Source organism: Branchiostoma lanceolatum, chromosome 11, assembly GCF_035083965.1.
Source record: "Branchiostoma lanceolatum isolate klBraLanc5 chromosome 11, klBraLanc5.hap2, whole genome shotgun sequence".
Lineage (NCBI taxonomy): Eukaryota > Metazoa > Chordata > Leptocardii > Amphioxiformes > Branchiostomatidae > Branchiostoma > Branchiostoma lanceolatum.
Window position 1 is genome coordinate 17,955,324 of NC_089732.1, and position 15,100 is coordinate 17,970,423.

At 40.4% G+C, this 15,100-nt stretch overlaps 1 protein-coding gene and 1 long non-coding RNA gene across 7 annotated transcripts in view; one reads left to right on the forward strand and one right to left on the reverse strand.

The window, feature by feature from the left end:
• LOC136444458 (terminal uridylyltransferase 4-like) overlaps positions 1 to 14,378 on the forward strand; it is a 133,026-nt gene extending 118,648 nt beyond the window's left edge. For 4 of the 6 annotated variants that reach the window (XM_066442008.1, XM_066442005.1, XM_066442007.1 and 1 more), the window contains exons 23-32: positions 1,035 to 1,112; positions 1,906 to 2,083; positions 3,704 to 3,751; positions 5,310 to 5,413; positions 6,802 to 6,857; positions 7,734 to 7,819; positions 7,972 to 8,072; positions 9,088 to 9,339; positions 9,701 to 10,055; positions 10,757 to 14,378. In XM_066442008.1, the coding sequence (XP_066298105.1) occupies positions 1,035 to 1,112; positions 1,906 to 2,083; positions 3,704 to 3,751; positions 5,310 to 5,413; positions 6,802 to 6,857; positions 7,734 to 7,819; positions 7,972 to 8,072; positions 9,088 to 9,339; positions 9,701 to 10,055; positions 10,757 to 10,896 (1,398 nt within the window). In that variant the 3' untranslated portion in view covers positions 10,897 to 14,378. Of the gene's footprint in view, positions 1 to 1,034; positions 1,113 to 1,905; positions 2,084 to 3,703; positions 3,752 to 5,309; positions 5,414 to 6,801; positions 6,858 to 7,733; positions 7,820 to 7,971; positions 8,073 to 9,087; positions 9,340 to 9,700; positions 10,060 to 10,756 lie in introns of all 6 variants that reach the window. The other 2 variants (XM_066442009.1, XM_066442010.1) reach the window with 2 other exon arrangements.
• LOC136444474 (uncharacterized) overlaps positions 1 to 15,100 on the reverse strand; it is a 456,752-nt gene that overhangs the window by 68,352 nt on the left and 373,300 nt on the right. The gene's annotated exons all lie outside the window — the stretch shown is intronic.

A 15,100-nucleotide genomic window follows, 5' to 3' on the forward strand; every position in this document is an offset into this window, starting at 1 on the left:
TTGGCATCTTTAGATATGAATAATTCCCGTTCATTATCATAATTTATGTAAAAAGATCAGAAGGAACACGTTTTGAACTATTCCTATTTAGACTGGGAGGGGATTTTTCAGGCCCGCGCCAAATTTCATGTTGCATAACTAATGAACGGCTTACGCAAGAGCCACCAAACTTGGTGACTCTTCATAAAATGTCCTTAACAAAAATTTCAAATGGATAAAGTAAGTTCATCGTTTTTCGTGTTGCCATGGCAACGGGTTTTTGACAGGGATATTTTATAAAATCTGCTACTTTCAGTTCAAACAACGACGTTTCGAGGCTTTGTTGGTACGTCAAATGTATTTTCTTACATTGTTATCATCTCATGTAATCCAATGTAACTTTTATGATTCAACATTGGTATTTTATGCTGATTTGATGACGTCATCCGTCAAAATCCAAGATGGCAGATAGAATCCCATAAAATTGTGTCATAATGACGTCATATTACCTCATTATGACATGAAATTTGTTATACTAATTCACATGTGCATCATCCTCTGAAAATTTGGTGGTCATACGATAAGTAGTTCAAGAGTTACAGAGGGCAGGTCTCAAAAACAGCACATTATTTTTGCTGGGGTCAAAAATGACCCCAGCGGACTCAACACAGACTTTCCTATATAACGTCAACAGTATTGTGCCCATCTCCCTAGAAAATTATGAGAGGTTAGAAAAGATGTCTACCGACAAAGTCACGGAAGGAATTTTTTTTCAGATCAAACATGTTCAAATAGCACGTCAAAATCCACGCCTGGGGTAAAAAATGACCCCACTCGGGTGTATGAGGGTTAAGTAAATTGTGCATACTTGCAAAATTATTTGACGCTATGTGTTAATGTAATACATTGTATGTTTTTAGTGCCCACCCTAATGTGTCTTGGGCCTGTTTTAGCTTTACAATGTCATAAATCTACATAACAGAGCTTCACAGTACAGAACAATGAAACACAATTGTGCTTCTCTCCAGTACTGAAAACTTCTCCTTGTATTCCAGTTACACGACGGCCAGCCCAAACCAGAGAAGATGGTGGATGGGTGGAACGCCTGGTTCTACGACGACCTGCAGTCCCTGGTGAGATAAATCATTGACTCTTAAGCAGGTATCTCACATGACTGTACCAAATTACACTAGGCATTCGCAAACTGGTGCCAATTGACGAAGATGGGCACAATTTTTCACCTGAAATTGCCAAGTTTTTAGTTTGAAAAAACCGGCAAAATTTCGGAAATGGGTGCAAAGTGGTGCAAAATGGTGTAAAACATTGAACATGTTATCATTGCATATTCATTTTGATGAATTTTTAATCATTGTAGATTCTATTTGGTTTTTAATTCACTAGCAACACTGCTATTTCCAATTAAGTTATCTTTTATTGAAATTGAAAATTTGACATTCTGGGCCTGGCAATCTTAGGCTCATCTGGGCTTCAGACACTAAACTTGCATCACACATCAGTCTGACTGTGAGAGAAAATTGGCACAAATTAGCAAAGTTGGCACAATTCCTAGACAGTGTAATTTGGCACAGTCCAGTGCTTAAACAAGTCTAATCCCCACATGTAGTAGACTGGACCAAGGAAATAATCATGGAACAGGACTATAAGGACCATAGTGCCGATATATCACAGTGTTGTCAAAAATGAAGCTGCATGGAAGGAGTTTTTGTTGGTGAGAACTGTATGGTATGGTCCAAACAGAGAAGAACTTCAGTCCAAAATCTGATTTACAAAATAATGATTGTACATCTACATGTACTGTTAAACTTATTCATGTTCTCAGCATTATATACTGAACTTTGAAAAATTGGGTCTCCCACATGCACAATTGGTTTAAAACTGGATAGTGACCTTGACTTTGCTCTGCAGCCCAAGAAATGGCCACACCTTGGTGAGAACAAGGAGGCAGTGGGTGAGTTGTGGATTGGTCTGCTCAGGTTCTACACCGAGGAGTTCAACTTTCGCGAGCACGTAATCTGTATCCGCCAGTCCACCATCCTCACCAGGTTTGAGAAGATGTGGACGTCCAAGTGTATAGCAATAGAAGGTCAGTACAGCCACCTCCTTGGTACAACTAACTGTCGCATGGTGTATAGCAATAGAGGGTCAGTACAGCTGTCACATATGGTATATAGCAATAGAGGGTCAGTACAGCTTTCACATAGGATATAGCAATTGAAGGTCAGTACAGCTAACTGTCACATAGGGTATAGCAATAGAGGGTCAGTACAGCTTCCACATAGGATATAGCAATTGAAGGTCAGTACAGCTAACTGTCACATAGGGTATAGCAATAGAGGGTCAGTACAGCTAACTGTCACATAGGGTATAGCAATAGAGGGTCAGTACAGCTAACTGTCACATAGGGTATAGCAATAGAGGGTCAGTACAGCTAACTGTCACATATGGTATATAGCAATAGAGGGTCAGTACAGCTTTCACATAGGATATAGCAATTGAAGGTCAGTACAGCTAACTGTCACATAGGGTATAGCAATAGAGGGTCAGTACAGCTAACTGTCACATAGGGTATAGCAATAGAGGGTCAGTACAGCTGTCACATAGGATATAGCAATAGAAGGTCAATACAGCTAACTGTCATGTAGGGTTTAGCAATAGAAGGTCACACAGCTGTCACATAGGGTATAGCAATAGAAGGTCAATACAGCTAACTGTCACATAGGGTATAGCAATAGAGGGTCAGTACAGCTAACTGTCACATAGGATATAGCAATAGAAGGTCAATGCAGCTAACTGTCACATAGGATATAGCAATAGAAGGTCAATACAGCTAACTGTCACATAGGGTATAGCAATAGAGGGTCAGTACAGGTAACTGTCACATAGGGTATAGCAATAGAGGGTCAGTACAGCTAACTGTCACATAGGGTATAGCAATAGAGGGTCAGTACAGCTGTCACATAGGGTATAGCAATAGAAGGTTAGTACAGCTAACTGTCATGTAGGGTTTAGCAATAGAAGGTCACACAGCTAACTGTCACATAGGGTATAGCAATAGAGGGTCAGTACAGCTAACTGTCACATAGGGTATAGCAATTGAAGATCAGTACAGCTAACTGTCACATAGGGTATAGCCATAGAGGGTCAGTACAGCTTTCACATAGGGTATAGCTGTAGCAATAGAAGGTCAGTACAGCTAACTGTCATATAGGGTATAGCAATAGAGGGTCAGTACAGCTAACTGTCACATAGGGTTTAGCAATAGAAGGTAACTGTCACATAGGGTATACCGGTAGCAATAGAAGGTACATGTGTTAAGTACAGACAACTGTTGCATGAGGTATAGCATTAGAAGGTAAGTACAGTGTCGCTCGGTCAAACGTCTTTGAATTCAAATGTTTTATGGTGGTTGTCCCCAAAAATACAAAGAGAATACCCATAAGTTTCACATCAGAGATTGGTGCTGGAATTTTTTAAAGAGAGGTGCAGCATGTTATGTTTTTATTCCTTATGTCGTATGATGTCCTGTTTCACTCAAGTTAGTTTGAGGCTTGGTTTGAGCTACACTTCATAATTGGACAAAACGGGTAACCGAGAAAATTCCGCTGGCAAATAGGCTTTGCAAAAAAGCAGTTTCTACTGTACCTTGAAATGTTACACTGCATCATTCCAACACCATAAACAATGCGTCTCTTATTTCTTACAGACCCTTTTGACCTGAATCATAACCTTGGAGCTGGTGTGTCCAGGAAAAGTAAGTAGAAATGTCCTGTACTTTATTTCAGGTTGGTACTGGCACTGTGAAGAAGTGCCTTCTACTGAAGGGAGCACAAAATGCAGAAAAGGTTCTAAAGGACATTTCATGGATCCTGTTGCATTCTATGAGGTGTGGGACACTGTGGGTAGCACTGAAGACAAACAGCATTATTACCAACATGGACCTTTACTTAGTGCACATACCCAACAGTAAGATGGTGCTGAACTTGCGGTAAGTGCTTTGGGGAATTCTGATTTACGGCACACAATGACAGCCAAAGCTGGAATGACAGGTGTGTTTTGTCGAAGGGTGGACATATTGGCAATAAACATACAGATATAGATAGAAACAGAATGTTTTAGTATATGTCTGCATGCCCTTCAATTCCCATGTGTCGGAAAGAGAAACAGCCACATTAAAAGTTTGTATTTAATTTGAATTCACATATTGATAGAAAATCGTCAATAGAATCAAAGATTCACCTGTTCACATTATCATTGTGCATTAAGCCACACTGACTTGATTATATAGATGAAGTCCACGCACTCATCAATTTTCACCAGTTTCAAATAGAAATTGTGCCCCTTGGAACTACAGACTACAAACTTGGACAATGGTGGGAAAGCAGAAATGTGAAGGGGGCATGAACCTTCTCCCTGCTGCCTAACTCTGTAACCAATAAAGAATTGTGTGCCAAATGGCTACTTCAGAGTGCTAAAGGTTAAATGAAGCATACAATAACAACTAAGTCTGTGAGAGGGGTTAGAAGTTTCCTGCATTCTGTCATGTTTGGTAACAAGTCTGGTTTGCTATTGGGAAATGTCATTTTTTTTACATTGAGAATACATTGAAATCTTTGAACTATTTCTTATTTCACCCAATTAGTATTGCCATTCAATTTCGGTGGCTTTTAGATTTCCATTCAATGTACTGATGTTGCATACTTAATGTACAATATGTTACACCCTCTTCTGAAATAGGATGGTGTACCCGACTGTACCGTATAGTTTCTGATCAAATACACACTTTTTTAACTAATTATGTTGCTAGCTGGTGTTTCAGACAGACACCAAAGTTGGGATGTACTAACTTAAGTTAGAGGGGGATCTGCCCCCGAAAAATCGCCAATCAGCATGGGAGCCAACTGCACACCATCGCATGGAGTTTGGAATACTACTACTTGATTGATAGTTAATTAGAATTGTTGTATTATATCATACATAGTGTGATTCAAATAAAGATATATTTCTACACATATTGCACATGTCAAAGAAAAAATTGTGTGGGATAACTAATGTCAATGACTGTTTACTAAGCGGTTGAGAAATGTTCACAGTACAAACAGGCCTCCTACTTACATTTTGGAGCCGGCTATTTTTTTCTAAGTATCTGTTGTGTCAGCAACTATCATCATTGAAGAAGACATGTGTATTCGCCCATGCATGATACAGTAACTGTAATCTTCCATTTTTCTTTTTGGCAACTTCTAAGGGGCTTGGCTGATAGTATTTTACATAAACAGCTATTTCTAACAGCTGTTTTTTATTTTTTCCAGTGAACAACTTCATTATTGGTGCTTTTATCAAGGGGCGTGAAACCTTCGGTATGACCATGCGCAGTGACTTCCTCCATCAGTACACACCCATGCCGTATATAGTGGTAAGTAGACCAGATTCAAGTCTTACAAGACTTCTACATTATCTGTTAGCAATAATGGGAACATTTTATATTGTTGATAAACTTTGATGTGGTGGTGAATTCTAACATTGCAGGGTTCGAAATACAATGAAGCAACTTGCAATTTGCAAGACAGTGATTTTGAAGATTTGCAAGTAAAAATTATATGAACTTGCAAATTTGCAAGTTGAAAAATACAAGTTTGTATTCCATGAATGCCTGGGAACAAGCTGCTCTCGTTACACACAATTATACGGTAGATTTTCAATTTAAACACAGAAATCAATGCCAATCTAAAACCCTCCATAGATCGAGAATTTTTTTGCTGAAATTTGCGCTGGAAAAGGACGAAAACAAATACCGTCAGAAAATCAAAATAGCCAACGTACATGTAAATAACATGCTGACCTCCAGCAATTTTCACGATGCCTCCAGTGGTCATAAGGCTGGTAAATGATTCAAGCACCATGTTTCAGTCTCTAGTTTATCTGTAGGGGAAAACTTAGGTAATTTTTTGTATTGTTACTACAACATCTTATTTTTAAGTGGTACAGGTTAATTAAAGGGGCCATTTTCTGGCCTGAGCACGTAGGCAGGTAGGCATGTTGAAATACTATGATACTGTTTGTGTTTACTACTGAGCTTTTGTGTTTACTACTGACTGTATACAATTTTGCATTGAATGTTTTCTACATTAGATGTAAATTGTTTGTAATCATCTAATAATGCTATAAAAGTTTGTATGTCAGGCTGAGTATGTATGTAGAGCAAAAGCAGTTACATACCAAGTATGATATTGTAAGTTAATATTTCAAATTGAAAGTAAAGTAATGTAACCAAAAAAAGTATTTCGATCCCTGCATTGTCTACAGTACTAGATAACCCCAGGATCGTATGAATGCTGCTGCTCCAGAGACCCCTTGTATGATCTGTAGTAACTGCATGTTAGAATGATAAAATGTTGATGTCCCAACCTAAGGTGTGTATGGTGACATCCAGGTAGGGCCAAGCTGATTCCTATAACCATTGAATGTACTAGTACCACCAAATGTACTAGTACCACCAAATGTCTAGTACCACCAAATGTACTAGTACCACCAAATGTACTAGTACCACCAAATGTCTAGTACCACCAAATGTACTAGTACCACCAAATGTACTAGTACCACCAAATGAAGAACGTGAGCGACGATCCAGCCAGGTCTTCTGTCACCATATACCAAGGACAAGGAAAAAGACAGGACATTTCAGTTCAACTTAATATCATTCTGACAGCTTCTTCATTCTGTTAATCTCTATGATAATCTCTTTCTACACAGTGGCATTTCCAGCCTCTCACAGCTCTTGTTTTTGCCTGTTGTGTTTTTCAGGAGTACCTGTTTGATGCAGAGGTCCTAACTGATGGAGCCCAGCCACCTACTGACAGGTACAGACAGCTGTTTCTCTGGGCTATCCAATCTAACTTCTTGGCTCTTGATTTTTCTTTCATGATATGCACACAAAAATGACAATACATATACTAGAGTTCCACGACCCCATACCTTTGCCGACTGGTGTTAACATTTTCGAGTGGCGTATCATAAATGTTTCCCATTTATTATGCTAATAAAGACCTCATTGGCATGAAGTATGTCAGTTGACCATCTTCTCTACCCAAATAACACAGGTTATTCAAAGTATGAAAGTCTAAAAAGGCTATTGTAGTGTTTCCTCATAAATTATGTAAATGAGGCCCTCATTTGCATGATGTTTGTCTGATAATGTCCACATTTACTTACCTTCCAAATGCTGCAAGAATGAAATCCTCTTCATTTACTGACTATGGAATTATAGTATTTTGTCATTCATTATGTAAATTAGGTCTTCGTTTGCATAATTGATATCTATCAATATTCCTCTCTTTCTCAGTTACACATGTCACATGTTTGAGAGCCCTATAATGTATAATGGAATGCAGCGGATTTATAAACTTTCCTCATTAACTATGCAAATTAGCTCCTGATTTGTATAATAAGCATATGATTTGGTCAATCATCACTTAAGCTATCTATATACCAAATGTCATGACAATCCGTTAACCCATTCTTGAGTTATTCCCTTTCAAAGTTTGAAACGAAACCGGTTCCTGCAGTTCCAAAAAATCTACACTTTTGTATATTTAAGAACCAAGATGTTAGATTGATGTCACCTAAAAAGCCTGCAGGTCACAAAGAAATTATTACTCAATCTGACATAAATTGAACACAATGATGTTCATATTCCAGAAAGAACCAAATTTGCTGTGCTTCTGTCCCCTGTCCAGGTGCTGTAGGATATGTGGAAAGATTGGACACTTCATGAAGGATTGTCCGAAGAGACGCACTGGTAAGAAGGAGAAAAAGAGGGAAGGTGGGATATGTCACATGACCTACGTGTTCACTTGTTTTTTAAATACTCCTTGTGGTGATGAAATGTCGTAAGGATTTATGTATGATACTTCAGCACATTTGTCTCTAACTTCAACTACTAAGATAAGATGACATGTGATGCCCCTTGAGCAGGTGAGCCAGGTGGGGACCAGCAAAGACTCTCCCAAAGAAACAATGGACCATCCCGGAACAACAGGACCCCAGGGGGGAGGGGCACACCTCAATCAGCAAAGGTGAGGCCATGTCATATACATGAGCAGCGGGTCAAAGGTGGTTTGAAATCATTACTTGCCCCTGTCGAGGTTCCATGAAGGTTGCTGGGCCAATACATGGGGACTCTATGATTGTTTGGACAACTGACACTGAATAAGACTATTTCAGCCTTAATGTTACCAGGACGGGGGCCACTACAGACTTCCAGCTACATGTACATGTGTCCTCCATACATGTTGCTCATGTCTCACTTCCAGAAGGTCACATGTTCATCAGGTCCTCAGTTATCTTGAAAAAGACCAGCTAGAGAACTGACAAAAAGGGAAAACAGATAACAGTTGTTCAATGTATGTTTGTGTGTGATATGTGGCTTATCTGTACAATGAGAGCTTTCCAATATGCATGCTTCATGTATCATGGCAAGGTTGTCTGTGCTATGCTTGCCGAATGCATCTGCTACTGGATATGTTGTTGTTAAAAAAAAGCATGTTTTCCTTACTTCTGGATGGGTTTGGATGATGTTGACATTTTGCTGAGTTTAAAAAACTTGAGCATATACCTGACCTTCTACTGCACCCAGTTTTGTATGAGCCAAAGGCTGGCCCTGATTTATGGTTACTCTACATTGTAGGTCATTACCCCCTGCAAAACATCCCGATAGTGGAGGGGTTGTAAGGACATGTTACATGTAAACCCTCGGGAAGCCAGAGTACCATGGGGCTGGTGAATGTGCATGGGCTGCCTGAATTCATTATATGGGCCCAAGTCACTATAGGGGCACTGAGTAGAACCAGACCAACGGTAACCTGGCTTCCAGGGTATTGAGGGGATGGCTGGATGTTGAGGAGAAAGAAAAAAGTCATGGGGCTGGCCACCTGAATGAGGATAACCAGAGTGTTTCTCAGGGTCTAGCTGTGGGGGCTATGGTAAAATTTCCTTGCTCTAGGCGATTGATGCCAAAAATTGTTCAAATTATGGTAAAAGTATGAAACTTGGCATAAACGTCATTTACTACATGTGATGTTCCCCCTGTAGGGCTATTATGACAGGAGAAACATGATGGATCATGACCCACGCAGTCCCCCACGTGGGCCTTACCAACCCACACCCAACCAGGGTCAGTATCGGGGCAGTCCCCACAGACAGGGGGGCAGGGAAGACCCCCCACCCAGACAGATGTACCAAACCCCCCCACAGCCTGTTCCTTTCGGCAGACAGGGGGGAGGGTACTACAGCAGACAGAGGCAGAACTCCAGGGAGCAGGAGCAGTATGGCAGATCACCCGAGGTTAGTCCGCGGGAGAACAGATCCATAGTCTGTAAGGATCGCAAATACACAAAACTGCAGGGTGAAATTACTCTCCAGATTTTTTTTCACATTATGCATACTAGTAATCACATTCATTGTAAAGGACATATCAATTTGATTTCTGGTTTCTCAAGTTGACGTTAAATGGTTAGAAAAGAATGATTCTTAATGACTAGGAATGATGATAATATTTACAGTGACAGCTGTTCAACAACATTGATTTATGGGTATGTTGGTGCAAGAAGAGCAAGATAGAAACTGTTCCATGTCAGGATGTTGTTGAAGGTATAGATGAAGTAAAATAGAATGTTGATTTGGTCATATCTACTTTCTTTCCCAGGGGAGGATGCCCTTGTATGCAAGATCCCACGAATCCCCCCAGTTTACCTCCAGCCCCAAAACTACCTCACAACCATCCCACAATCCTCGAGGGGGCACCAACTATTTCCCCATCCCCACCATGCAGTACACCAATCAGCAACTGACACATCATCCTCGATCAACCAATCAGCAGCCAACACCTTCACCTCCAGCCAATCAGCAATTTGTTTCCCATACATCCTCCCCCAATCAGCAGCTGGGAGCCTCGCCAAGATCCAATCAGCAACTACCCATGCACCATCTGGCCAATCAGGTGTCACCACAGGTAGTCCAAGCACAGAACAGGCAGCTGCCCCAACCCAGACAGAACTGGGGTAGGTACGTTACCAGCAAGGATACATGTAGCCTGCTTATGGTCACACCAAAATTCAGGTGCCCATTTTTAGATGGAACTGACCCTGTGCACTTTGGTCAAGATGAAGGGGGAAAAAAGGATAGAAATGTAAACATTTTATGGATATGGAGCTTCTTAGTTTAACAGTCATTTTTGATGGGAGGTCAGTTGGTCCACAAGATCATGGTTTACTCCAGGATATGAATTATTCATAATTTTGTTTGCAAAATGAATGATTCTATAATTAATATCTTTAATTAGTGGTACAGTAAATGATTGGGATTTCATATTTGTTTAGGTTATCATTATTAGGCATACAGTATGCAAATTATGGCATACTTTGCATACATGTAGTGAATGAGAAAATAACTGTTGGTAAAGGTATGGGGAGGTTGATGTGGTTTGTTTTCGTAACAAAACTCACCATTGTTATGTTACCAATCTGCAACATGTAAGTGGACAAATAGGAGAGTTGCTGTTAGTACAGTAGTTACTGTGAAAAGTATGCAAAACTTTATAGTTGGATGGAATCCAGCTCTGAGGACAGCATTTATAAATGTCCGTTTAATAGACAAGTTTACATCACCTAGATGTTTGGATAAGTGTTCTGTGATGTTTCTGAAACATCAGCTGGTTGCTATGTCCCGAGATATTGTGCTACAATGTTGTGTGTTCTTGCAGGTGAGGTGCCACAGCAAGTAGTGATGACCACACAGGGTCTGGTTTTCCTGTCACCGTCAACCCCCCACACCTACAGTGCACCCTTCCACATCTCTAGCAGTCCACCTTACCAACCACATGGAGCACAACCACCAAGATAGCAAATGTAGGGGGGTACGGAGGGGTAAGGGGGGGGGGGGTCTGGGGATTTCGTTTAACATAAAATTGTATGGTGCTGTTGTCTTCTGAGGGGTAACAAGCACATTTGGATTTTGTGCCTTCTTGATCATTTTACACAGTTCAGGGTTAATAAAAATGTTGAAGTTATATCATGTTTAGGTGAAATGTCCTCCAGCTACATAATGACACATACTATTTGAATGAAATATTCTGTTTCAACCCTCAGAACACAAGTTGCCCTCACTTGCAAAAAGAAAAAGAAAATTGTCATATTTTTGTACTGACCAAAGAACATTGTTTGTACAGCATTGAAATGAGCTTGTCAATGTTGTAGAGTAGATACTTTGGAGAACTTGTCATTTTTTACATGAGTATCATAACCATAGCAACAATGCATGCATGGATGATAGACTTTAGACAGGACCGCACTGAAATTTTGACATTTTAGAGAATTTCTGAATTTGGAATAGTCCATTGTAAAGCATGTTTAGTACATTGTAGAGGTACACAGGAGCCATTTCTCTGTGCTTTTGATAAGAACAGATCAAGATTCATTCATGTGATGCCAGAAGTAAGATGAATTTACAAAAGTGGAGCTAAAAAGGGCTACTGTACCAACAGGTGGAAGGACGTGGTGTGACAAAAACATGCCATACATGCAACCACACTTACACTGGTCTGCCACACGTACAACCACACATACACTGGTCTGCCACACATTCAACCACACATACACTGGTCTGCCTCACGTTCAACCACATGTACACTGGTCTGCCACACGTACAACCACACATACACTGGTCTGCCACACGCACAACCACATGTACACTGGTCTGCCACACGTTCAACCACATGCACACTGGTCTGCCACTCGTACAACCACACATACACTGGTCTGCCACACGTTCAACCTCACATACACTGGTCTGCCACACGTTCAACCACACGTACACTGGTCTGCCACACATACAGCCATATGTACACTGGTCTGCACACATGTAAGTCCACATTACACTGGTCTGCCACAGATACAACTGCAGGTACACTGGTCTGCCACAGGTACAGCCATATGTACACTGGTCTGCCACGCGTACAAGCACATGTACACTGGTCTGCTACACGTACAACCACATGTACACTGGTCTGCCAAACGTACAACCACACATACACTGGTCTGCCACACGTTCAACCACATGTACACTGGTCTGCCACAGGTACAACCGCGTGTACGCTGGTCTACCACATGTACAACCACACATACACTGGTCTGCCACACGTTCAACCACACGTACACTGGTCTGCCACACATACAGCCATATGTACACTGGTCTGCACACATGTAGGTCCACATTACACTGGTCTGCCACAGATACAACCGCGTGTACGCTGGTCTACCACATGTACAACCACACATACACTGGTCTGTCACACGTTCAACCACACGTACACTGGTTTGCCACATGTACAGCCATATGTACACTGGTCTGCACACATGTAAGTCCACATTACACTGGTGTGCCACAGATACAACTGCGGGTACGCTGGTCTGCCACACGTACAATCACACATAAACTGGACTGCCACACGTACAAGCACACATAAACTGGTCTGCCACATGTACAACCACATGCACACTGGTTCACCACATGTACAACCACACATACACTGGTCTGCCACGTGTGCAACCATACCACACATACGCTGGTCTGCCATACTTTTTGATGCATAGTCCTGTATAGCCTACATCTTGCTGCTATTTCTCCATCTGCTTCCCAGGTAATGTGATCTCCCATTACTGAAAATGTATGAAAAGTTCAGAGTAAAAGTTCCGGTGTAGACCACAACAGTTCTGTTACATTTACCTCCCGGACCAACACAACCATGGTATAGGAAATGGCTCAAGATAATTTTGTGGCCTCGACTGTTAAGCATGTAAACCTGCAATGTGGCACTTTGTTTTATATACATATTATATATATATACATTCACTTTACATTCTGTTGTAATTGAAAGCCAACAACAGCAACAAAAATACATAAAGATAAAAATCCGTATGATGCTGATGATGTTAAAACTTCTGCCTGTTGGGTTCCAAGATGTAACGTTAGATACAGTAAAACATCATTTTTAGATTCAATTTTTTCTGTCCCTGCTCAAGATCTCTTTTTCAGATATTCCTGTACTGTTCTAACATGCTTGCAGGCAACATAGGAGGGTGGGTTTAGTTGCCAAAAGGGCACATGTAATCTAGAGACGACAGGAAACTTGGCTTCATATAAAACCAACTTTCAGTTAAGGGACTATCATTTTGACATTTGAGGGGAGCTTGTTAGAATTACAGTACATGGGAGAAGTGTAGAGACATGATGTAGAAAACTTCAGATGCAAGTGTGGAATGGTTTAGTCCAAAGTTGAGGTTAGAACATCCCAGGGACTTGAGGTTAAGGGGTATCTGGTGGTTTTGCTCAGGTGATGGAGGGAGCAGTGATTATGTGACATGTCTGTACTGAGTACTGCTGTGTAGGTTCTTTCCTCTGTGAAACCTGTTGGTCAAATTAACATGAAAGGAAGGAAACTGCTGGGAAAAGAACATCAACAGGAAACCTAATAGATTTTTTTTTCATCATTTCATAGCAATGTTCGGAGCTTACATGTACATTGGACACAATAGCTGCTGAGAAATTCACCCATTAACCACAGTAATTTCTCTGGAAATCTGTAGTTCTTCTGTTTTGCCCATATAGAGGCTTGTGAAGCAGGGCTGTACACCAATGATACTTGTTTGGTTTCTTTCTCCCAGATGTGAAGGAAAGTCAGTAACTTGCACACTTACACTTCAAAATAGTCACTCAGACGTCTTCCTAGATATATGTGGAAAGTATGTGGTTTGCAGCAGATGCTAGTTTGATTGTATATCCCTTTCATATGTGTTGTGTTCACAATAATGTAATCATCTTTTGGCCTAGCCTTTCAACAGTGCACATAACTAGAACATGTGATACTGAAAAACCCACCATGAGCAATTAAGTACTTCAACAATTAAGTTCTAATACAAGAACTGTACTCTGGATAATTACTGTAAGTTTGTTGCTTACATCAAACTGTATCTAAACACTTAAGTTACAATCCTGAGTAATTTCATTGACTTCTATAATTACTTTAGAAGTCAACTCATAGAAATGACTGGCATGACGTTTCCTTACATCTTTAAGGCACACAGGAATGTAACTTTGGAGATACATGTTATTACATTTTTCATTCCCCACGCGTACGTAGTTTGTTTCCAGAAGTAATACGATATTGAGATTGACCTGTAATTGCCTTTCATAATCTTGTTTTACAGAAGTAGAATTATCACATGCTCTCTTTCTGCTTGACAACGTGTATTTTTTAATAAACTGGGACCTGAACTCCCCAACAGTTGAAGTATGGAAAAAACAATAAAAATGCTTGATGAATTGAAGTGTACTGAGATTGTCGTTCTTGGACATAATGACATATTATATATGGGTGCAGATTGTGCCAGTTGCAGGGCTCCCCCCCCCCCCCACCCGTCCTTCCTTACTGTATCTCTCTCTTATACATTCTTATTGTAAGGATGGAGCCAGACAGACGTGAATGTGTAAATGTTGCTAAAATACATGTCAGGCACTGCCAGATTTCAGTTTTACAGCTTTTCAAACAATTTAAAGTCTGTTGAAAACACCTGACATGAGTGCACACCTTGAATCTTTTAAAGGGAGGCTAAACATAAAATTGAAAAGTCTACTATACTTTGCTAAATATAACCCAAAGTCAAGTCCTCACTTGTTTTAGATAACTTTTGTAACTTGGGCAGTTTTGACTAGCCTCCGATGCAGACTCCTCCCGGTTTTCTTTTTCAAGTTATTGTTTTTGTACTGTTACATTTTTTTCTAATAATTCAACAACAACAACAAAATGTAATAGTAAAACTGGAACTTAGAGAATGAAAACAGCCGGAAGGTGTCTGCAACGGAGGCTAAGTTTTGACGACTACTCGCCTGATAATTGAATTAATCAATTGTAAGGTCACAATGTGTGACGTCATATCTCGGCATTTCCAAACCAAAGTGAATATGGCTTTTCGATCTGGCATTCCCGAGGATGGATTTAGAGGAATTTTCCGACGAATTCGAAGGAATTGACAAGATAGTGAGCTATGAA